The sequence below is a fragment of the Oncorhynchus keta genome, chromosome 36 (assembly GCF_023373465.1).
Source record: "Oncorhynchus keta strain PuntledgeMale-10-30-2019 chromosome 36, Oket_V2, whole genome shotgun sequence".
Taxonomy (NCBI): domain Eukaryota; kingdom Metazoa; phylum Chordata; class Actinopteri; order Salmoniformes; family Salmonidae; genus Oncorhynchus; species Oncorhynchus keta.
This window is the reverse complement of record NC_068456.1, coordinates 11,235,084-11,260,429: the sequence shown is the minus strand read 5'-3', so window position 1 is coordinate 11,260,429 and position 25,346 is coordinate 11,235,084. Positions and strand designations below refer to the sequence as shown.

The following is a 25,346-nucleotide window of genomic DNA, read 5'->3' as shown; positions in this document are numbered from 1 at the left end:
ACTCCCCTAACTGGGAGGGGGCCAGAGACAATTACTCGATGCCGACACATCTTTCTAGCTGATATGCACGCAGAAGCTATGTTGCGCTTGGTGATCTCTGACTGTTTCATCCTAACATCGTTGGTGCCGACGTGGAAAACAATATCTCTATACTCTCTACACTCGCCAGTTTTAGCTTTAGCCAGCACCATCTTCAGATTAGCCTTAACGTCGGTAGCCCTGCCCCGGGTAAACAGTGTATGATCGCTGGATGATTCGCTTTAAGTCTAATACTGCGGGTAATGGAGTCGCCAATGACTAGAGTTTTCAATTTGTCAGAGCTAATGGTGGGAAGCTTCGGCGTCTCAGACCCCGTAACGGGAGGAGTAGAGACCAGAGAAGACTCGGCCTCTGACACCGACCCGCTGCTTAATGGGGAGAACCGGTTGAAAGTTTCTGTCGGCTGATTGAGCGACACCGGTTGAGCGTTCCTACAGCATTTCCTTCCAGAAACCGTGAGAAAGTTGTCCGGCTGCGGGGACTGTGCCAGGGGATTTATACTACTATCTGTACTTACTGGTGGCACAGACGCTGTTTCATCCTTTCCTACACTGAAATTACCCTTGCCTAACGATTGCGTCTGAAGCTGGGCTTGCAGTACAGCTATCCTCGCCGTAAGGCGAGCACAGCGGCTGCAATTAGAAGGCATCATGTTAATGTTACTACTTAGCTTCGGCTGTTGGAGGTCCTGACGAATCGTGTCCAGATAAAGCGTCCGGAGTGAAAAAGTTGAGGAAAAAAATAAATAAATATATGAACGGTAATTAAAAAGTGAAACCCGTAAAGTTGTCAGGTAGCAAAATAGGTTGGCAACAAAACGCACAGCAATTCGAAAACAAGCCTGCCGATGAACAGCATTCTCACAAAGGTATTCCTCTTGTCCAGATGGGTTAGGGCAGTGTGCAGTGTGGTTGAGATTGCATCGTCTGTGGACCTATTTGGGCGGTAAGCAAATTGGAGTGGGTCTAGGGTGTCGGGTAGGGTGGAGTTGATATGGTTCTTGACTAGTCTCTCAAAGCACTTCATGATGACGGAAGTGAGTGCTACGGGCGGTAGTCGTTTAGCTGTTACCTTAGCTTTCTTGGGAACAGGAACAATGGTGGCCCTCTTGAAGCATGTGGGAACAGCAGACGGGTATAGGGATTGATTGAATATGTCCGTAAACACACCGGCCAGCTGGTCTGCGCATGCTCTGAGGCGCGGCTGGGGATGCCGTCTGGGCCTGCAGCCTTGCGAGGGTTAACACGTTTAAATGTCTTACTCACCTCGGCTGCAGTGAAGGAGAGTCCGCATGTTTTCGCTGCAGGCCATGTCAGTGGCACTGTATTGTCCTCAAAGCGGGCAAAAAGTTATTTCGTCTGCCTGGGAGCAAGACATCCTGGTCCGTGACTCGGCTGATTTTCTTCTTGTAGTCCGTGATTGACTGTAGACCCTGCCACATACCTCTTGTGTCTGAGCCGTTGAATTGAGATTCTACTTTGTCTCTATACTGACGCTTAGCTTGTTTGATAGCCTTGCGGAGGGAATAGCTGCACTGTTTGTATTCGGTCATGTTACCAGTCACCTTACCCTAATTAAAAGCAGTGGTTCGCGCTTTCAGTTTCACGCGAATGCTGCCATCAATCCACGGTTTCTGGTTAGGGAATGTTTTAATCGTTGCTATGGGAACGTCATTTTCAACGCACGTTCTAATGAACTCGCACACCGAATCAGCGTATTTGTCAATGTTGTTATCTGACGCAATACGAAACATATCCCAGTCCACGTGTTGGTAGCAGTCTTGGAGTGTGGAGTCAGCTTGGTCGGACCAGCGTTGGACAGACCTCAGCGTGGGAGCTTCTTTTTTTAGTTTCTGTCTGTAGGCAGGGATCAACAAAATGGAGTCGTGGTCAGCTTTTCCGAAAGGAGGGCGGAGCAGGGCCTTATATGCGTCGCGGAAGTTAGAGTAACAATGATCCAAGGTTTTTCCACCCCTGGTTGCGCAATCGATATGCTGAAAAAATTTAGGGAGTCTTGTTTTCAGATTAGCCTTGTTAAAATCCCCAGCTACAATGAATGCAGCCTCCGGATAAATGGATTCCAGTTTGCAAAGAGTCAAATAAAGTTCGTTCAGAGCCATCGATGTGCAGTTTTATCACACAACACATTGCCACAGATGTCTCATGTGCTATTGGCAGGGAGTGTGCTATTGGCATGCTGACTGCAGGAATATCCACCAGAGCTGTTGCCAGAAAATGTTCATTTTTCTACCATAAGCCACCTCCAACGTCGTTTCAGAGAATTTGGAAGTACATCCAACAGGCCTCACAACCCAGACCCTGTGTAACCACACCACCCCAGGACCTCCACATCTGGCTTTTTCACATGCAGGATTGCCTGAGACCAGCCACCCGGACAGGTAATGAAACTGAGTTTGTTTGCATAACCAAAGAAGTTCTGCACAAACTGTCAGAAACCGTCTCAGGGACGCTCATCTGCGTGTTCGTTGTCCTCACCAGGGTCTTGACCTGACAACAGTTCGGTGTCGTAACTGACTTCACCTTCGATGGCCACTGGCACGCTGGAGAAGTGTGCTCTTCATGGATGAATCCTGGTTTCAACTGTACCAGGCAAATTGGTAGACGGCGTGTTTGGGATCGTGTGGTTAAGCTGATGTCAACATTGCGAACAGAGTGCCCCATGATGGTGGTGTGGTTATGGTATGGGCGGGCATAAGATACGGACAACGAACACAGTTGCATTTTATTGATGGCAATTTTCATGCACAGAGATTTTTATAATTTTTTAAAATGTAACCTTTATTTAACTAGGCAAGTCAGTTAAGAACAAATTCTTATTTACAATACCCTGACGAGATCTGGAGGCCCATGTGCCATTCATCCGCCGCCATCACCTCATGTTTCAGCATGATAACGCACGGCCCCATGTCGCAAGGATCTGTACACAATTCCTGAAAGCTAAAAATGTCCCAGTTCTTCCATGGTCTGCATACTTACCAGACATGTCACCCATTGAGCCTGTTTGGGATGCTCTGGATCGATGTGTACGACAGCGTGTTCCAGTTCCTGCCAATATCCAGCATCTTCGAACAGCCATTGAAGAGGAGTGGGACAACATTCCACAGGCCACAATCAACAGCCTGATCAATTCTATACGAAGGAGATGTGTCACACTGCATGAGGCAAATGGTGGTCACACCGATTCTGACTTTTTTTTGGATCCACGCTCCTACCTTTTTTTTAAGATATGTGTTCCCAGTCATGTGAAATCCATAGATTAGGGTCTAATGAATTAATTTCAATTGACCAATTTCCTTATATGAACTGTAACTCAGTACAATCTTTGAAATTGTTGCATATTGCCTTTATATTTTTGGCCAGTGTAAAGTGGTCATCACTAGTTAGCACATTCAGTTATAAACAGATAACATCTGATTTTTAAACCTCACCTTAACCACACTGCTAACCTTATGCCCAACCCTAACCTTCAATTAAGACCAAAAAACTAATTTTGGTTTTCATGAATTTGTATGATATAACCAATTTGGACTTTGTGACTATGGTAACTAGTGTCACAATCGTATTACATGTTAATATATTTGACTGTGAGACAATTACTGGACAAATGCAATGGATATTTTTTGGCACAAATCTGATAATGAAAGTGCCTTTTCAGTCATTTTGAAACGGACTGTGGAAAGTGTGATTCCAGAGCTGAACCCTGCCCCCCTGATGGGGAGTGACAACTTGGAGCAAGGACATGGAGAAAAGAGCGATATATAAATATGTCAATTTAAAAAAAAAGTGCTGTTGTGTTGCGTGGCTGGCGCGCAAGAGTGTATGAAACGCCAGCCTCTCTTGCGGTTGTCAAACTGTGTCTCACCGACTACACATTTCAAGACCCATAACCTACGTAGACTGTAGTCAATTAACATTCATATCGAGAATCGATAACTTTCCAGAACAGATTCCCACTGTGGAGCCAACAAGAGAAGTTATCATCACTTGGCCATATTGAAGTTGGATATTCCACTCTAGCCGGACAGCTGTCGGATTTGTGTCCGGACCAGTTTATTTCTCTTTCCCACCGTCCGCCTACAGTCCATCTTGGGTGGCCCGTCAGTCTTGGAGGGCGAAAGTGGACAGATGAGCGGCGCCATGCGCTCGGATCCGAAGGGCATCTCGTGTCCGTTCCAGAACCAGAACTGTACGTGCATCGTGGAGACTCTCTCCTCCTGGAACGACACGGGGGTCAATGAGTACCGGATGGTGGACCTGCCGTCTGTTACCACCTCTGTAAGTGTTTCGCTTGTTTATTATTCTATCCCAGGTTAAAGTAGCCTGATCATTCATGCAGGACATGCGTTTGGTTTGATCGTGATTGTAAGACTTCGCTATGTTAGTAAAGATAACAGATTGCCGTTCCTCATGTCAAAATATTTATTTCAATGACTGATGCAGCTATAATTTCTGAATGACATTGTCTTGTTCAGAAATAAGAAATAATTCAGATTGACATCCACAACAAAAGTAACCATGTGATAGGCAGACTGCAGAGAAAGCTTTCTTGACAGCTGTCCTGAAATGCATGAATAACCTTATTCTCTTGGGGCACATCTGAATGATCAAAAATGCTTATTCATTCACAATACAAAGTGTTCTGTTCTACAGTGCAGATTTGACTTTAGAGAATGGAAAGTAAGACAGATGTGCATTACATTTACAGTCATATAGTATGTGCATCAAACATCCACTGTACATCAAGATTCAGATGGACTCCCTTACTTCAGCCTCACTCTACCTAAGGCTACCATGGTGCTCTATTGATTTGGCACCTACTTGCAAACCTTTAATTGATGACCCATTTCAATGATCCTGGCTTTTGCATTTACTCACTTTTTTTGTGGGTTAAAATGTATTTATTAAAGAATTAGGAGCAAAGGGGTACCTTTTTAAAGGGTAAACAAATTATGTTAACGCTCCACTCCGATTGTGCTGTTCAACTGAAGGGTTAGGGTTAGCCCTTTTAAGATGCTGGTTATTGGTTATTTGTGATGGAGTGATCTCTCTCTCTCTCTCTCTCTCTCTCTCTCTCTCTCTCTCTCTCTCCTGGGGCTCTGTGGGGTCTGTTTGTGTTTGTGAAGGGGACTCTCCAGGTTCATCTGTCTGTGGGTGATGGCTTTGTTATGGAAGGTTTGGGAATCGCTTCCTTTTAGATGGTTGTAGAATTGAATGGCTCTTTTCTGGATTTTGATCATTAGCGGGTATCAACCTATTTCTGCTCTGCATGCATTATTTAGTGTTTCACGGTGTAAACTGAGGATATTTGGTGTTTGTCCCATTTTGTGAATTCTTGGTTGGCGAGTGAACCCTCTCTCTCCCTCTCTGTGCGTCTGTCCCTCCTCTCTGTCTGTCTCGCTCTGCATGTGTGTTTTTGTCTGTCATACTTATTTTAGTGGTAGTTAGTGTAAATGTCTAGCTTAACATTCTCATCTGTCTTACAGAATGTTACCCACAGTGTAAATACTAATGCTGTTTTTTTTAACCAAAGGGACAATGAGGTGCAGAGCAGTGGGTAAATATCACCTGCCACCTTTGATGAAATATCAAGTACATTCTGATGGCATTTCCGTGTTAGTCTGTCCCAATCCCTGAGATGACGCAGCTGTGAATAATTGCATTCAGAAAAAGGTTGCCTGAGCATCACAATTAGACAGCCCAACTTCAGTCAGAACCGTCCTGTCGGATGGCTGACTCATTGTCACGACTTCCGCCGAAGTTGGCTCCCCTGCCTGTTCAGGGGGTGCTCGGCGGTCGTCGTCACCGTCCTACTGGTTTTGTCTTATTAGTTTCACCTGTGTATTTTGGTTTAATTAGCTTCCCTATATGTAGTATTTTGACCCGCCCTTGTATTGTGTGGGATTGTCTTTTGTTACGTGTGTACATATTAGGTCGTGGTGTATTTTATATTCTATACTGGACACCCTGTGGTTTTGGGTTGTCTGGTATAGTGTCCTGCGCCCTGTATTTTATTGGGCTTATCAGTTTGGTGTGCAATAGTAAAGCACTTTACTCCGTTACTCTCTCTCTCTGCGTCTGATTCCTGCACACACACCTAGTCCCGTGTGACACTCATTTTAGCCGCCCCCTCCAGATTTCCCTCCAACACGCAATATTTCATCTGGGTTATTGTTATTTTAGCTCAACATAACTCCATAAAATCCACTCTCAATATTCTAAAAATGCAGATTCCTGCATTTCCAGATTTATTTTGTCTGTTCATTCTGGGGTTTATGGTTTTGATTTTGGGCACACACTCAAACTGCCGCCGTCCCCTTTTCAGAGATAACGCTTCTTGGCATGCACAGACAGGTGCTGAGTTGCTCGGGCATTACTATACATGGTTGGGTTTTGCATAGAGAGTGCACTTCATTGATGTTGTGGAACAATAGCAGGACTCCCTCATCGAAAAACAGGCTTCTGGTAAACAGCTGTGGCAAATCTTTGGCAAATTTGCCACAAGTTCATATTTTCACATGGACATTTGTTTTGTGACAAACTTGCAGCAAATTTGCAAATTTGCGACTTGTGAACTTCTGGCAAACAATTCTGGGAAACTTGTGGCTAACGTACTGTTTGCTGCAAATTATATCTGCTTTTTGGTTACTTTGTGTATTAACGACATTGAAATGTCGTATCTATGTAAACCGAATCGCATAACTTTTAAATTAACTTGCTTCTCACAAAGAAAAGTAAACTAAACATATTAAAAGTACTAAATAAACTAAACAACGTGTATTAAAAGTCTTACCAGTGTGATAAAAATAAATCAAATTCAACTTCAAATCATCAGCATGCTAATGACGGAAAGAGCAAAGACTGAATATTTCCCAAATAAATATTTTTATTTCATATTTTTATGTAGCTTCAACATTTAACATCAAATCAAAATGTCTTGGTCGTGTACAAAGATTTGCAGATGTTATTGCAGGTTCAGCAATACGCTTATGTTTCTAGCTCCAACAGTGCAGTAATGTCTAGAAACAATACAATAACCAATTTATTACCATTTTTATTTTAAAGAAATACCAGAACGAGCAATGTCAGAACCAGTATTGTCAGACTCCAGAATATATATATATATATATATATATATATATATATATATATATATATATATATATATATATATATATATATATATGGTGCCAGTGATGTACATTTGTGTGGGAACCCCCCCTATGATCCCCTTATTGATGTAACTTGTTAAATCCACCTCAATCGGTGTAGATTAAGGGGGTGAGATCTGTAAGCCTTAAGACAGTTGAGACATCGATTGTGTATGTGTGCCATTCAAGAATGGTCCACCACCCAAAACACGTCCAGCCAACTTGACACAACTGTGGGAAACATTGGAGTCAACACGGGCCAGCATCCCAGTGGAACGCGTTGGAACCAAAAATCTTACATTTGGATTCATCAGACCAAAGGACAGATTTCAACTGCTCTAATGTCCATTGCTTGTGTTTCTTGGCCCAAGCAAGTCTAATATTCTTATTAGTGTCCTTTAGTAGTGGTTTCTTGGCAGCAATTCGACCATGAAGGCCTGATTCATGCAGTCTCCTCTGAACAGTTGATGTTGAGATGCGTCTGTTACTTGAACTCTGAAGCATTTATTTGGGCTGCAATTTCTGAGGCTGGTAACTCTAATGAACGTATCCTCTGCAGCAGATGTAACTCTGGGTCTTCCTTTCCTGTGGTGGTCCTCATGAGAGACAGTTTCATCACAGCACTTGATGTTTTTGTCACTGCAGTTGAAGAAACTTTCAAAGGTCTTGAAATGTTTCCGCATTGACTGACATTCATGTCTTCAAGTAATGGACTGTCATTTCTCTTTGCTTATTTGAGCTGTTCTTGCCATAATATGGACTTGATATTTACCAAATAGGGCTATCTTTTGTATACCACGACTACCTTGTCACAACACAACTGATTGGCTCAAAGGCATTAAGAAGGAAAGAAATTCCACAAATTAACTTTTAAGAAGGAACACCTGTTAATTGAAATGCATTCCAGGTGACAACCTCATGAAGCTGATTGAGAGAATGCCAAGAGTGTGCAAAGCTGTCATCAAGGCAAAGTGTGGCTACTTTGAACAATATCAAATATAAAATATATTTTGATTTGTTTAACACTTTTTTGGTTACTACATGATGCCATATCAAATTAAATCAAATTGTATTTGTCATGTGCATTGAATACATGTGTAGACCTTACAGTGCAGTTTTAAGAAACAAGTGTTAAAGTATTTACTAAAATTAACTGAAGTGAAAAATAAGAAAATAGTCCACAATCATCTCCTTTGTCTTGATCATGTTGAGGAGAGGTTGTTGTCCTGGCACCACACTGCCAGGTCTCTGACCTCGTCCCTATAGGCTGTCTCGACATTGTCCTTGATCATAACGCTGTTGTGTTCGACAAACTTAATGATGGTGTTGGAGTCGTGCCTGGCCATGCAGTCATGGGTGAACAAGGAGTACAGGAGGGGACTGAGCACACACCCATGAGGGGCCCACGTGTTGAGGATCAGCGTGGCAGATGTGGTGTTACCTACCCTTACCACCTGGGGCGGCCCATCAGGAAGTCCAGGATTAATTTAAAGAGGGATGTGTTTTGTCCAAAGGTCCTTAGTGTAGTGCTGATCTTTGAGGGCACTATGGTGTTGAATGCTGAGCTGTAGTCAATGAATAGCATTCTCACGTAGGTGTTCCTTTTGTCCAGGTGAGAAAGGGCAGTGTGGAGTGCAATTGAGATTGCGTCATCTGTGGATATGTTGGGGCGGTATGCAAATTGGAGTGGGTCTAGGGTTTCTGGGATAATGGTGTTGATATGAGCCTTTCAAAGCATTTCATGGCTATAGACATGAGTGCTACGGGTCGGTAGTCATTTAGGCAGGTTACCGTGGTGTTTTTGGGCACAGGGACTATTGTTGTCTGCTTGAAACATGTTGGTATTACAGATTCTGTCAGGGCCAGTTGGTCAGTGCATGCTCGGAGTATACATCCTGGTAATCCGTCTGGCCCTGCGACCTCGTGAATGTTGACCTGTTTAAAAGTCTTACTCACATCGGCTACAGAGCGTGATCACACAGTCATCCATAGTCCCTGGTGCTCTCATCCATGCTTCAGTGTTGCTTGCCTCGAGCGACCATAGAAGTAATTTAGCTGGGTCTGGTAGGCTTGTGTCACTGGGCAGCTCGTGGCTGTGCTTCCCTTTGTTGTCAGTAATAGTTTGCAAGCCCTGCCACACCCAACGAGCATCGGAGCCCCATGATTCAATCTTAATCCTGTATTGACTCTTTGCCTGTTTGATGGTTTGTCGGAGGGCAAGCGGGATTTCATACACATACACATGGTTAGCAGATGTTAATGCGAGTGTAGCGAAATGCTTGTGCTTCTAGTTCCGACCATGCAGTAATATCTAACAATTTCACAACAACTACCTTATACACACAATTTTAAAGTAATGAATAAGAATATGTACATATAAATACATTGATGGCCGAACGGCATAGGCAAGATGCAGTAGATGGTATAGAGTACAGTATATACAGTGAGGGGAAAAAGTATTTGATCCCCTGCTGATTTTGTAAGTTTGCCCACTGACTAAGAAATGATCCGTCTATAATTTTAATGGTAGGTTTATTTGAACAGTGAGAGACAGAATTACAACCAAAAAATCCAGAAAACACATGTCAAAAATGTTATAAATTGATTTGCATTTTAATGAGGGAAATTAGTATTTGAACCCTCTGCAAAACATGATTTAGCAAAACCCTTGTTGGCAATCACAGAGGTCAGACGTTTCTTGTAGTTGGCCACCAGATTTGCACATCTCAGGAGGGATTTTGTCCCACTCCTCTTTGCATATCTTCTCCAAGTCATTAAGGTTTTGAGGCTGACGTTTGGCAACTTGAACCTTCAGCTCCCTCCACAGATTTTCTATGGGATTAAGTTCTGGAGACTGGCTAGGCCACTCCAGGGCCTTTTCTTGAGCCACTCCTTTGTTGCCTTGGCTGTGTGTTTTGGGTCATTGTCATGCTGGAATACCTATCCACGACCCATTTTCAATGCCCTGGCTGAGGGAAGGAGGTTCTCACCCAAGATTTGATGGTACATGGCCCCGTCCATCGTCCCTTTGATGCGGTGAAGTTGTCCTGTCCCCTTAGCAGAAAAACCCCCCAAAAAGCATAATGTTTCCACCTCCATGTTTGATGGTGGGGATGGTGTTCTTGGGGTCATAGGCAGCATTCCTCCTCCTCCTCCAAACACGGCGAGTTGAGGTGATGCCAAAGAGCTCCATTTTGGTCTCATCTGACCACAACACTTTCACCCAGTTGTCCTCTGAATCATTCAGATGTTCATTGGCAAACTTTAGACGGGCATGTATATGTGCTTTCTTGAGCAGGGGGACCTTGCGGGCACTGCAGGTTTCAGTCCTTCACGGCGTAGTGTGTTACCAATTGTTTTCTTGGTAACTATGGTCCCAGCTGCCTTGAGATCATTGACAAGATCCTCCCGTGTAGTTCTGGGCTGATTCCTCACCGTTCTCATGATCATTGGAATTTCATGAGGTGAGACCTGGCATGGAGCCCCAGGCCGAGGGAGATTGACAGTTCTTTTGTGTTTCTTCCATTTGTGAATAATCGCACCAACTGTTGTCACCTTCTCACCAAGCTGCTTGGCAATGGTCTTGTAGCCCATTCCAGCCTTGTGTAGGTCTACAATCTTGTCCTTGACATCCTTGGAGAGGTCTTTGGTCTTGGCCATGGTGGAGAGTTTGGAATCTGATTGATTGCTTCTGTGGACAGGTCTTTTATACAGGTGTCATGACGTTGGCCTGGGGGGGTAGGTTTATGACAGTCATAATTACCTCTTCCCCACTGTTTCCTCTCTCTACCCTACTGATGTGACATTTGAAAACCCCTTGGTTAACAGAGATTCTGGGAACATCAGAAGGTGGGGGGAAATGAACTATATTCTGGTAATCTGACCAATTGAACATATGCGGTGGTACTTCATGAATATGATGTCAGTTCGGTTGTCATCTGAGACATTCTCATCAATGATAAGATGGCAAATACTACAGTGGAAAGTCTGCACATTGTAGTTATCGGATTCACATGGAATTGTTGTTCAATTTAAATGTTTGAATATAACACTATTGGTGAAGAGATTAAATGTAATTTTCGCTTCCAAATGAGAGATTTGGGTTTTCATAAGGTTAGGGCTCTGCTCAATCAGTGGCCCGCCCCTGTGAATGGATGGGCCAAAGACACGTGACAAACTTTTCAAACATGCCCTCCTCTCCCTTCCTATATAAAGCCTTTTCGACAATATAACCTCCTGTTCCAAGTACGTGAGGTCTGCAGCCTCTGCGTTAAAAGGACTAACACTAACTACAGAACTAAGCCAACCCCAGCGTGAGCTTTGGTTGTGAATGGTATGAACTTTAAACTATTATTCACTACAGAAGTGATACCTACTAGCCGTTGAGTTAGCAACAGCAGCTGCAAACGCGGGCTAGGAAAGAACAGAGTATCCCGTCTATCACACAACAATGTTACTACAATGTATCCAATTGACCACCAGAGACATTCTTCAAAGGACTTGGTTTGTCAACACGGCTTTCCATCTACCACCAACCTACCAAAGCGCAGCTCAGAGTAAATATTTATTTCATTTTCCTTTTCCAAATGTGCGGTAATTTGAAATGCATAAAATACTGTATTTACGATATCACAGCTTCTCCCTTTGTCCCTCAGTCTTCCCGACCTTTTTCTTTTGTGTAACCAGCTGTCATATCTGTTCCGTCCGCTAGGGACCGTTTCCTTTATGACGTAATTTGTAATCAAGGTATGATTAATTATGTGTATATGTAATTCTGTGTGATTAGTTAGGTATTTAGTAAATAAATAATTAAACCCCATTTTTTTTGCTGATTCAAATTGTTAGCCAGGGTTTGTGAAGATATCTAAAAGTTGTAAATTCTTGGTTGAGACCGAATTAAAGTGACTATTAATATTGACTGCTATTGATGTAAAATATTACTAGGTCTTTAAGAGTTTATTCGGAAGATAATGGCTCTATAAATATTATTTAGCGGTGCCCCGACTCTCTAGGTAATTAAATTTACATGATTAGCTCAATCCGGTAATATTAATTACGGAGAAAGGATTTTATAGAATAGCATGTCATATCACTTAATCCGGCATAGCCAAAGACACGACACAGGTAACAAACTGAGATTAGGAGCACTCCCTTTAAGAGTGTGCTCCTAATCTCAGCTCGTTACCTGTATAAAAGACACCTGGGAGCCAGAAATCTTTCTGATTGAGAGGGGGTCAAATACTTATTTCCCTCATTAAAATGAAAATCAATTTATAACATTTTTGACATGTTGTTCTGTCTCTCACTGTTCAAATTAACCTACCATTAAAATGATAGACTTATCATTTCTTTGTCAGTGGGCAAACGCACAAAATCAGCAGGGGATCAAATACTTTTTTCCCTCACTGTACATATGAGATGAGTAATGTAGGGTATGTAAACATTATATAAAGTGGCATTTTTGAAAGGGGCTAGTGATACATTTATTACATCCAATTTATAAATATTAAAGTGGCTAGAGATTTGAGTCAGTATGTTGGCAGCAGTGACTCGATGTTAGTGATGGCTGTTTTAATAGGCTGAAGGCCTTGAGATATAAGCTGTTTACCAGTCTCTCGGTCCCAGCTTTGATGCACCTGTACTGACCTCACATCTGGATGATAGCGGGGTGAACAGGCAGTGGCTCGGGTGGTTGTAGGCCATCTCATCGTTGTTGGTAATCAAGTCTACCAATGTAGTGTCGTCTGCAACTTGATTGAGTTGGAGGTGTGCATGGCCACGCAGTAATGGGTGAACAGGGAGTACCGGAGAGGGCTGAGAACGCACCCTGGTGGAGGCCCGTCAAAGTCCAGGACCCAGTTTCACAGGGCGGGGTCGAGACCCAGGGTGCTCTCTTAATGACGAGCTTGGAGGGTACTATGGTGTTAAATGCTGAGCTGTAATCGATGAACAGCATTCTTACATGGGTATTCCTCTTGTTCAGATGGGTTAGGGCAGTGTGCGGTGTGATTGCGATTGCATCGTCTGTGGGGGTTTAAGTCCGGGCTCTGGCTGGGCCAATCAAGGACATTCAGAGACTTGTCCCGAAGCCACTCCTGCATTGTCTTTGCTGTGTGCTTAGGGTCGTTGTCCTGTTGAAAGGTGAAGCTTAGCCCCAGTCTGATGTCCTGAGTGCTCTGAAGCAGGTTTTCATCAAGGATCTCTCGAAACTTTGCTCCTTTTATCCTTCCCTCAATCCTGACTAGTCTCCCAGTCATTGACACCGAAAAACATCTCCACAGCATGATGCTGCCACCACCGTGCTTCACCGTAGGGATGGTGCCAGGTTTCCTCCATACGTAACTCCTGGCATTTGGTCCAAAGTGTTCAATCTTGGTTTCATCAGACCAGAGTATCTTGCTTCTCATGATCAGAGTCCATTAGGTGCCTTTTGGCATGTGCCGGCATGTGCCGTTTACTGAGGAGTGGCTTCCGTCTGGCCATTCTACCATAAAGACCTGATTGGTGGAGCGCTGCAAAGATAGTTGTCCTTCTGGAAGCTTCTCCCATTACCACAGAGGAACTCTGGAGCACTGTCAGAGTGTACCTTGGGTTCTTGGTCACCTCCCTGACCAAGACCCTTCTCCCCCAAGTTTCAAAATTCTTCGATTTACCATCAACCTCACTGCTTGGTTTTTGCTCTGACATACACTGTCAACTGTGGCACCTTTTATATAGACAGGTGTGTGCCTTTCCAATCAATTGAATTTACCACAGGTGGACTCCAATCAAGTTGTAGAAAGATCTCAAGGATGATCAATGGAAACAGGATGCACCAGAGCTCAATTTCGAGTCTCATAGCAAAGGGTCTGAATTCTAATATAAATAAGGTGTTTTTAATACATTTGCAAAATAATTTGAACCTGTTTTTGCTTTGTCATTATGGGGTATTGTGTGTAGATTGAGGAAATCTAGTTATTTTTAATCCATTTTAGAATAAGGCTGTAACGTAACAAAATGTTGAAAAAGTCATTGGGTCTGAATACTTTCTGAATGCACCGTAAATCTACCTTGCAATGTGTGGCCAACTGTTCCTGGAGAACCTCAACATAATTGATTCAAACCACAGGTTGGTGGCTCCTTAATTGGGGAGGACGGGTTCATGGTAATGGCTGGAGCGGAATTTGTGGAATGGTATCAAATTCATCAAAAACATGGTTTCAATGTGTTCAAACTAATCAACTAATTATGATAATCAATCTAGACGGGGGACTTCATCATTAAGAGACAATTGTCTACTAGTTGTCTCTTCTTCCTGACTCGTGTATAAGGCCTGTGCTGAAAACAACAGATGTAGACTTTACCTTGAAGTGCTGACTTGTGTGTGTGGCGTCAATATGCATGTACAGTTGAAGTCGGAAGTTTACATACACTTGTTTTCAACCACTCCACACATTTCTTGTTAACAAACTATAGTTTTGGCAAGTCTACTTTGTGCATGACGCAAGTAATTTGTCCAACAATTGTTTAGACAGATTTTTTCACTTTTTATTCACTGTATCACAATTCCAGTGGGTCAGAATTTTACATACACTAAGTTGACTGTGCCTTCAAACAGCTTGGAAAATTCCAGAAAATTATGTCATGGCTTTAGAAGCTTCTAATAGGTTAATTGACATAATTTTAGTCAATTGGAATGATACCTGTGGATGTATTTCAAGGCCTACCTTCAAACTCAGTGCCTCTTTGCTTGACATCATGGGAAAATCAAAATAAATCAGCCAAGACCTCAAAGACAATTGTAGACCTCCACAAGTCAAACACCTGAAGGTACCACGTTCATCTGTACAAGCAATAGCACGCAAGTATAAACCGCATGGGACCACGCAGCCATCATATCGCTCAGGAAGGAGACTCGTTCTGTCTTCTAGAGATATGGTACTTTGGTGCGAAAAGTGCAAATCAATCCCAGAACAACAGCAAAGGATCTTGTGAAGATGCTGGAGGAAACCGGTACAAAAGTATCTATATCCACTGTAAAACGAGTCCTATATCGACATAACCGGAAAGGCCGCTTAGCAAGGAAGAAGCCACTGCTCCAAGACCACCATAACAAAGCCAGACTATGGTTTGGATCTGCACATGGGGACAAAGATCATACTTTTTGGAGAAATGTCCTCTGCTCTGATGAAACAAAAATAGAACTTGTTGGCCATAATGACCATCATTATGTTTGGAGGAAAAAGGGGGAGGCTTGCAAGCCGAAGAACACCATCCCAACCGTGAAGCACGGGGGTGGCAGCATCATGTTGTGGCGATGCTTTGCTGCAGGAGGGACTGGTGCACTTCACAAAATAGATGGCATCATGAGGAAAGAAAATCATGTGGATATATTGAAACAACATCTCAAGACATCAGTCAGGAAGTTAAAGCTTGGTCGCAAATGGGTCTCCCAAATGGACAATGACCCCAAGCATACTTCCAAAGTTGTGTCAAAATGGCTTAAGGACAACAAAATCAAGGTATTGGAGTGGCCATCACAAAGCCCTGAACTCCATCCCATAGAAAATTTGTGGGCAGAACTGAAAAAGTGTGTGCGAGTAAGGAGGCCTACAAACCTGACGCAGTTACACCAGCTTAGAAATTCTAGGGACAGTAAGGAGGCCTGCATCTTGTGACCGTAGCGTACGGGTAGGTATGTATGTATGGCAGGATGAAATCGGAAAGATGGGTAGGAGCAAGCCCATGTAATGTTTTGTAGGTTAGCAGTAAAACCTTGAAATCATCCCTTGCCTTAACAGGAAGCCAGTGTAGAGAGGCTAGCACTGGAGTAATATGATCACATTTTTGGGTTTTGGTCAAGATTCTAGCAGCCGTGTTTAGCACTAACTGACGTTTATTTAGTGATTTTTCCGGATAGCTGGAAAGTAGAGCATTGCATTAGACTAACCTAGAAGTGACAAAAGCATGGATTAATTTTTATGCTTCATATTTGTACAAAGTTTCTGATTTTTGCAATGTTACGTATATGGAAAAAAGCTGTCCTTGAAACAGTCTTGATATGTTCGTCAAAATAGGGTCAAAAGCTGGCTAATGATCAAGGAATAGAACAATTGTTTAATCTCTGCATCTACTGTCTGTAGTGTATCTGTATCTATGTAATGTTGTAATGTTTTTGCACCATGGAATTTAGGGACAACAATATAAATGTCTCTGACTTTTTTGTGATATCCTTGTCACGTTTTAAAAATGTATGCACTGTGAGTATCCAGAGTAACGCCGAGGTCCTTCACAGTTTTATTTGAGACCTTCCCCATGACAAACCCGGAAACTAGACAAAAACCTCGGGAACATGACACAATGTCCCAAGAACGTCCATAAAAAGTCCTTGGAACGTCCCCGGGACAAACCGGGAACTAGACAAAACCTCCAGGGGACCATGACTCAACATCCCAAGAATGTCCTAAAAACGTCTTCCCAATGACTTATTCTTTTTTACAGGCAGGACTCCTAAAGTGTGTCCAATTTAGGTTATAATTTTTCCCTGTGTGAAAAACGCATATTTATGCGTTAAACTTGCGTTATCTAAGCAAGTGGCTGAATTAATAAGGTCGCGGGGTGTCATATAGTGTTCGCTTTCTGCAGTGTTTGAGAAGTCTGTACAGCTGCCACTGCTTGATTTCCTCTCTGTTCTCAGCCTGTCTGCTCCTCCCCCCTCTTCTCCTAGCAGAGCAGGCAGGCCTGTTGCCCTACAGACTCCAGACTCCACACAGACACCGCATGTACACATGCTGCTTTGGCGCGAGTACTGTTCTTCCTTCAGACAAGCGGGGCCTATGATTTCTTTATCCAGTCCTGGTTCCAGAGTAAAACTTGGAAGGTCCCTTGGTTTTAGTGTCGAAGTGGGTCATTCAGTCAGCTACCTTGGGTATGAATTGGATAGGTACTTGACTGGTGAGACTGGCCCTGAAAGTTTTAACAAAGAGAACCAAAAAATGCAATTCCTACAGTAGCTCGGACCTCAAAATAATTTGATAGTGACACCTAAAGACTCTGGCAGGTGCGCTAGTCCAGTGTCACTTTGATTATGGCTGCACATCATGGTTCACCAGCTGGCCCAAACATCTAAAGAATAAGCTACATGCCAGCCAAAACAAGCCTGTGAGAATTGTACTTAAACTCCCCCCTCTTACTCATTTTAAGCAGCTAGGCTGGCTCTCTGTAGAAAAAAGTGTAATATTAATTAACTCTGTCTGGTCCACATAATTTTTACAGACTCATCCCCCAGGTACATTTCAAATAATTTCACTAATATTAGAGATGTTCACCAATGCAACACCAGGGCCAGAGACTCTGATATTGCCGGTTTTAAATTAATTTAAGAGTCTATCTGGTAAGAACACCTTTTTATACCAGCACTGTGGAGTGGAACAAACTACCACAGCAACTCAAAGCTATGCCAACCATAACTTATATTAAATAGAATGTCAAAAGCTGGCTAATGATCAAGGAATAGAACAATTGTTTAATCTCTGCATCTACTGTCTGTAGTGTATCTGTATCTATGTAATGTTGTAATGTTTTTGCACCATGGAATTTAGGGACAACAATATAAATGTCTCTGACTTTTTTGTGATATCCTTGTCACGTTTTAAAAATGTATGCACTGTGAGTATCTTTTTCTTTTTTAACTGGCAAATAAAATCAATCCATCAACTTGTTTTCCATTTTCAAACAGATTTTTCTTCTCCCCTGACTGGTCTTCAACAGTTACTGGTCTTTGAACTCATATGATCACCAGAAACGGCTTCTGGTAAACTGTTTGCCACTACTGGCAATAAATATTGTTGCCACAGATTCAAATAGAATCTCGAGAGAATTGTATGCCTCAAAAAAACCTATGGCGAACTGTTTGCCACTAGTGGCAATACATATTATTTTACATTTACATTTACATTACATTTAAGTCATTTTGTAGACGCTCTTATCCAGAGCAAACTTACAAACTTAGGGAAGTGCATACAAATTATTTTTTCCAGTGGAACAGCCACTTTACAATAGTGCATCTAAATCTTTATTTTAGGGGGGAATGCAGGAGGTTGATGATTTACCCTAAAAAGACATGACATGTATATTAAATATTGTATTTAAGAGACTGGGGTTTCAGGTATCCCCGGAAGGTGGTGATTGATTTTTCCGCTGTCCTGGCATCGTAGCCAGGGAGATTTGTTCCACCATTGGGGGTTAGTGGCAGCGAGAACAGTTTTGACTGGGCTGAATTTAAAAAAAACTGAATCCACTTCCTCAGTGGTAGGGAGGTTGAGTCATAAAAGGCCAGAGGTGGATGAACCAGTGCCCTTGTTTGGCAGTGTAGGGCCTGATCAGAGCCTGCTGAGCCACCAGAGGTGCCGTTCCCCTCACAGCTCCGTAGGCAAGCACCATGGTCTTGTAGCGAAATTGGGGGATGGGGTTAAAAAAGCCTTGAACTGGAAGCCAGTGGAGAGAGCGGATTTTTAGCTAAAATGTTGGTTTTGTGTTATTTTGGCATTGAGAACATATCAGGGAAGGTAAAAATGAACACCATTGAGGGCTACAAACATGGTCTCTTTTCTGGATGAGTTGCAGGTGTTTAATGGCACAGGTGATGGGGAGCCCAGAAAATACAGAGCGCCACATGATTGGCAGTAATCAAGGGGAGATGACAAGTCTAAGGGTAGAGCTAAAAAATTCCAGCCCCTTGGGTGCTGACATAGAGTTACATTAGAAGTGCCCATCCAAGAAGGCTCAAGGTCATTGGTCACAGATAACATTACGTCAAATCACGTTATATCGATAGTAGCTTTGATTGGACTGATCATGTCAACATCATACTTTCAAAATCTTAGTTAGCAGCCATCATAAACCAAGTTGACAATCTACTGGCAAATTCTTTTTAATCATTGTCATCCCTTTTAATCCTTCACATATGAAGAGAAATAATGAAGAAATTGTAGAAAAAATCTATCGGTGCTCAACGGCCATTAGACAAACATTACACAAGTTGGAAATCGCAAATTTAACAATGAGTGGTTTGGAAGGAATCAGTGGCTAACTGCAAGCACTGCAAATCAATCACTAGCCTACTATTCAGTGGAGTGGCTGTGTGGTCCCACGTTTAGGATTAATGGTGTCCTTTCCAATCTTAAAATTATAAACATTCAACATTGGCCATTATGTCAATGAAGGATGATTTGTGCCGCTCTCAAAACAACTTAACTCTGAACTGCAAAATCTGACTAGTGAGTTCAAGACAACTAGTAACTAGGGAAAAGAATGAGCTACGACTGGGAAAATAAGTTTTGAACGGTCATCCAATTCGAAATTGTACATCTGGAAATTGGGCCTCTTTTCTAGAGCTTTCATGAATCGACCATGTTCCCAGTTGTCTTGAAAGCACCATAAATCCAGAGAATGACAGACTTTGATGACAAAGTGAGCACGACAAGGTGAGTCCAAAAATGTTTTGTATGCTGCTGCATAAATTATGTAATATGCCAGGGAGATATGTACTCTATACTGTAGCTAAGAAAGTAATACAAATGCATGTTGGGCTACTAACAGCTTACTACACATGTGCCTCACCCTAATAATACAATTTGCCTAGTGTTCTGACTTGGTGGTGCACATGTAGCCTATAACCTGTTTTAGAGAAATGTAATAATAAAATATTCTAAGGGCTTTCATTGTCTGCTTATATGCCCCCTTTATTTATCCTACGGTTCTGACTTGGTGTACAGGGAGAACACTGTAAGAAAGGTCCATGTTCTGAATTCTGTCGCTGTAGGCTACATTTCAAATAGTTATATTGACTACGTCCGTCCTTGCTCACAAGTTAATGTCTTAATCGAAATTACGGATTGCCTCTTATCCGATTGTCATTGTACATATCAATTGTCAGCAGAAACCACATTTGTTTAAGCAAGTCAGCCACATCAGCTATGTTTTTTAAAGGCAGTAAATGAGGCTGAATGAACTGTTTCACTGCCAGACAAGACGCCACTGATAGCCAGGTGTAGCAGTGGTAAGGTGTTGGGACTCTGCTGTTGGGACAGTTTTATGTAGGCCCTAACAGTTTGTGGGCACCGTTTGTCACCGTTATAGTGCAATTCATGTATTGTTTAGTGTTGTGATGTGGCTTTGCTGGCATGCATCCGCAATTTTTTTGTTTTGCCCAACCAAGATTTACATGCTAAAATCACCACTGATTAATGACATACACTGAGTGTACAAACATTTAGAAACATAACTCTTTCCATGACATAGCTTTCACCGTGTCAGTCTATGATCCTCTTATTGAAGTCACTTGTTAAATCCACTTCAATCAGTGTAGATGAAAAGGAGGAGACAGGGTCAAAAAATATTTTTAAGCCTTGAAACAATTGAGACATGGATTGTGTATGTGACAAAAGATTTAGTGCCTTTGAACGGGATATTGTAGTAGGTGTCAGGCGCACCAGTTTGTGCAACGCTGCTGGGGTTTTCACACGCAACAGTTTCCCGTGTGTATCAAGAATGGTCCACCACCCAAAGGACATCCAGCCAAATTGACACAACCGTGGAAAGCATTGGAGTCAAAATGGGTCAGCATCCCTGTGGAAAGCTTTTGACACCTTGTAGAGTCCATGCCCCTGACAAATCGAGGCTGTTCTGAGGGCAAACATTGCCTCAAAACATGGTTAAAACTATAATTATGTTATCATAGATGGTCAGTCCTTGCATACATAGCTCTCGCTTTTGAATTTGAGAGTAATTACAGACTGCTTTGGTATTTCCATTCAATTCCAGCTTTAATTAAGCCAGTGTAATGCCAACCTCTGGGAGGCCATATCCCAATCATCTTAGTCACCTTGTGTCGAACAGGACTGTATTATAATGACACAGCTGAAGCTTTTAGTAATTCATTTAAGCATGATGCAAAACCATACCAAGTTCTTGTGTGGTATTTAATCCATGCTTTGAAAGACCGTGATAACATGAGGAGCGCTCCAAATAACGGCCTTAAGTCCCCATATCAACAGATCTTCCCACGGAGGAGGCCTTGTGACTGGGTTCAGCACATGAGTAAGGCTGACGCTGGGGCGTTGTCTTTACATGCAGGTGATGGATGAGCGTGTCGCCTGTTAGAATCGATTCTCCCCCACTGAGCTGTAGACACACGATAGACAACCAAACACCCAGCTAACCCAGCCAGAGGCCTTCAGAATTATCGAGAGAAAATGAGAGAAACTCCGAAAATAAGCTCCTCAAGTTTACCGCCAATCGTTGTGTTATGCTTCAAAGTTAGGCATGGAGAGTGAGAGAGAAATTCAGAAAACAGGAAGGAACGTTCACTAGAGTCGTGGTCGTCTCCTCCCCAGCCATGTGTACCCTGTAATACTATAATCCTGGCAAGCAAAGTCAGGCTCTCACTCACTGAGATTCTTATTTCTACCCCACCATAACCATTTCAAATGGTGGTTTTCCAATTCAAATATCCAGATTCCAGAAGCATGGGGGTCCTTTGAGAAAATGGGTTGTGAAGAACCACAGACACACTGTTTCCACAAAGTATCCTCGTCCTATAATAGATGATAAGCCTGTCAGTCTGTGTGCCGTACATTCTCAGCATGAAAGGTTGTGTGTGTTAGCATACACAGTGCTTTTGGAAAGTTCAGAGCCCTCCACTTTTTCCACATTTTGTTATGTTAAAGCCTTATTCTAAAATTGATTAAATATGTTTTCTTCGCATCAATCTAAACACAACAGTGCATGTGAGAGCGAAAACAAAGCCATACCACATAATGACAAGGTGTAAAGTGTGGAACCACCAAGACTCTTCCTAGAAAACAAAGCTGGATTCCTGGCAGCATTGAAACAGTGGCCTCCATCCTTAAATGACAGAAGTGAGGAGAAGGGCCTTGGTCAGGGAGGTGACCAAGAACCCAATGGTCACTCTGACAGAGCTCCAGAGGTCCTCTGTGGCGATGGGAGGACCTTCCAGAAGGACAACCATATCTGCAGCATTCCACCAATCAAGCCTTTATGGTAGAGTGGCCATGCTTGCAGCACGCTTGGCACCATCCCTACGGTGAGGCATGGGGGTGGCAGTATCATGCTGTGGTGATGATTCTCAGCGGCAGGAACCGGGAGACTAGTCAGGATCGAGGGAAAGATGAACGGAGCAAAGTATAGAGAGATCCTTAATGAAAACCTACTCCAGGGTGCTCAGGACCTCAGACTTGGGCGAAGGTACACCCTCCAACAGGACAATGACCCTAAGCACACAGCCAAGACAATGCAGGAGTGGCTTCGGGACAAGTCTCTGAATTTCCTTGAGTGGCCCAGCCAGAGCCTGGACTTGAACCCGATCAAACATCTCTGGAGAGTCCTGAAAATAGCTGTGCAGCGACACTCCTCATCCATCCTGACAGAGCTTGAGAGAATCTGCAGAGAAGAATGGGAGAAACTCCCCAAATAAAGGTGTGCCAAGCTTGTAGCGTCATACCCAATATGACTCGAGGCTGTAATCACTGCCAAAGGTGTTTCAACAAAGTACTGAGTAAAGGGTCTGAATATTTATGTAAATGTGATGTTTCCATTTTTTTTATTTTATACATAATACATAAACCTGTTTTTGCTTTGTCATTATGAGATATTGTGTGTAGATTGATGAGGGGAAAAAAACAATTTCATCAATTTCCCTATCTCAGCAGACTCTGTCAACCCTCTGATGTTAGCTCTCTGCCCACGTATCATATGTGCTCTGTAACTGATCTCAACCCAGCTTAGTTGTATCAAATGAAGTGTCCCCTAGCGTCTTAAGAATGTGCAAACTCATTTGCCTGAAATCCTCAGTGTGCGAAGGGAATATTAGAGCAGCGTGATATGATATTGCTATTTATTTTTGTTATTCTCTCCTTTTCTAATTAGCAAGAGATTTAGCCTCAACAATACATGCCCGGGTGCCGATGGGAGGGTATGTACTGTATGGATTGATCACTGTGTTCCTTTTCACTCGCCTCATTGAAGCGTTGTGGGGAAAAAATGCACCCCAGAAGGACAACAATATGCTGCAAATATCAACCACAGGCTCTTCCAAAAGGGGTAGGAATGTTTCAGATAAGTGAGTTGGACGACTAGCGTACTGTTAGCATGACTGGCCAACACGGCTTTATCTCTTAATAGAGCGTCACAATCCCAATCTCACAGGCCAGGGAGAGGGCCAGGAAATAGTGTCCACAGATAACTGAAATAGTGACGCTACGGCAGAATTGTTGTCATACCTCCCACATGATTTTTAGCTGACTACTGTAGTATGTCCTCAGACAGTAAGGATATTGCTCATTTTGGATGTCAGCTTCATACATGAATTCATATGAGCTCATATTTGTCAAATCAAATTGTATTGGTCACATTTACTTGTTTAGCCAACGTTATTGCATGTGTAGCAACCTGCTTTCTAGCTCCAACAATGCAGTCCTTCCTGTGACATCAGGTCTGGAGTTTATTTAAATTCCTTCCATCTTCAGAAGAACATTGGAATTCACAGTTGGAGGAAGAGGAGTAGAGGGCAGATTGAACAGTTATTCAACACTCTGTTTCCTGTCTGGTGGCCTTGAAAACACAGTCTCCCACTGACTCTCACATGCCTCTCTCACTTATTACCACCCACCACGCCACTGATCGCTGGCTCTGATAGCGACACCTTGTAGTTACTGTTCTAAAGAGGGAGACCTGAACTATCCCTGCTCCTAATTAATGCCGAATTAAATTAATTAAGCTAATGTGCCAAGATGGCAGGACTTCAGTAGCTTTAAAGCTATCAATTAATGCAAATGGTATTCAGATTTTGTTGGCATTAGCAAGTTTTGAATGTAGCATTAGAGTCAGAACTGGTTTGGTTCAATTAGAGATGAGTATCATTAATCCCCTCGGGGATTATTATTATGGCGAGAGATCATACGAGCACAATTATATCCTCCACAAGCAGACAGAAAGAGACATAATGTTATCTTAGATCTGACAATTAGACTGTAAAAGCGCGATAAAGGATGAAACAGGAATGATTAAGTCCATGATGTAATTGATGTTGCGTTAGAATTGATTAAACTGTGGAGAGACAATGACCCAAATACTGTATACCCTGATGTATTTAGTATATCTCGAGGTACAGTAATGATGGTGCAATCTGTCGCTCCCAAAGAGAGGGTTGACTGCCTTTTAGCACGCACACACACAGCATGCACAAACACAAGTACACACACAAACACGCGCAGGCACACACACGCACACACACCACAAAAAGCGAGTGAGGCGACAGTGTAGCCTCACTAATGAACAAGCACTGCATCTGCCATCAGACAGAGACGACTCTCAGAGAGAGAGACCAGGGAAAAGAGCCCCTGAGGATCTCTATGGCATTATCATTTGCTTTTTAATAAGCAAACCTATTCAGAAATTATACATCTCAACAACATGGTGTCAGGAAGGAACTCTCAGTAGTCAGTCATCCAGATCTCAGTTGGTCTTTAGTGTCACTATGTCAGAAGTCCCTCTCCTGGGCTATAGAGTGAGCTCAGTATGTACAGTATGCCTCTGTAACTTTCTTCACGATTAGTTCAGGATTATTCGTAATTATGGTAGCATCCACATTATTAATGAAGACGTGTTAAACATATTCTATTTTGATTTTCAATAAAAGAGTTTGATATAGTCATTGTCTGCTTTAAATATGGGACCAAATACTTAACATTTTACTACTTTAATATACATAAGTGAATTTGTCCCAATACCTTTTGTCACCTAAAGTGTTTCGAAACGGTTCTCCCAATATGGACAAAAATACCCTCAAATTAAAGCTGACCGTTGCACTTTAACATCAGTCATTGTATCATTTCAAATCTAAAGTGCTGGAGTACAGAGCCAAAACAACCAAAACATTGTCACTGTCCCAATACTTTAGAAAGTCATGGATGTACTGTAGTAGCACATGTCATATCTGATCCATGTTCATCAGCCAGAATGTAAAAAAATATTTTGAGATTTTCACTGCGATCCTTTGAACAATTCCCAATCGATATGCTCATTTGAATGCTGTACACTTTCTGTTCGGAAAAGCCAGCCCTGTTTTGGGGATAATGAC

At 42.6% G+C, this 25,346-nt stretch overlaps 1 protein-coding gene across 1 annotated transcript in view; it reads left to right on the top strand.

The window, feature by feature from the left end:
* The first annotated feature begins 4,094 nt into the window (after positions 1 to 4,094).
* Positions 4,095 to 25,346, top strand: part of LOC118369906 (melanopsin-A-like) — a 49,004-nt gene continuing 27,752 nt past the window's right edge. The window contains exon 1 of the mRNA XM_035754681.2: positions 4,095 to 4,334. Coding sequence (XP_035610574.2) covers positions 4,185 to 4,334 — 150 coding nt within the window. The 5' untranslated portion in view covers positions 4,095 to 4,184. The remainder of the gene's footprint in view (positions 4,335 to 25,346) is intronic.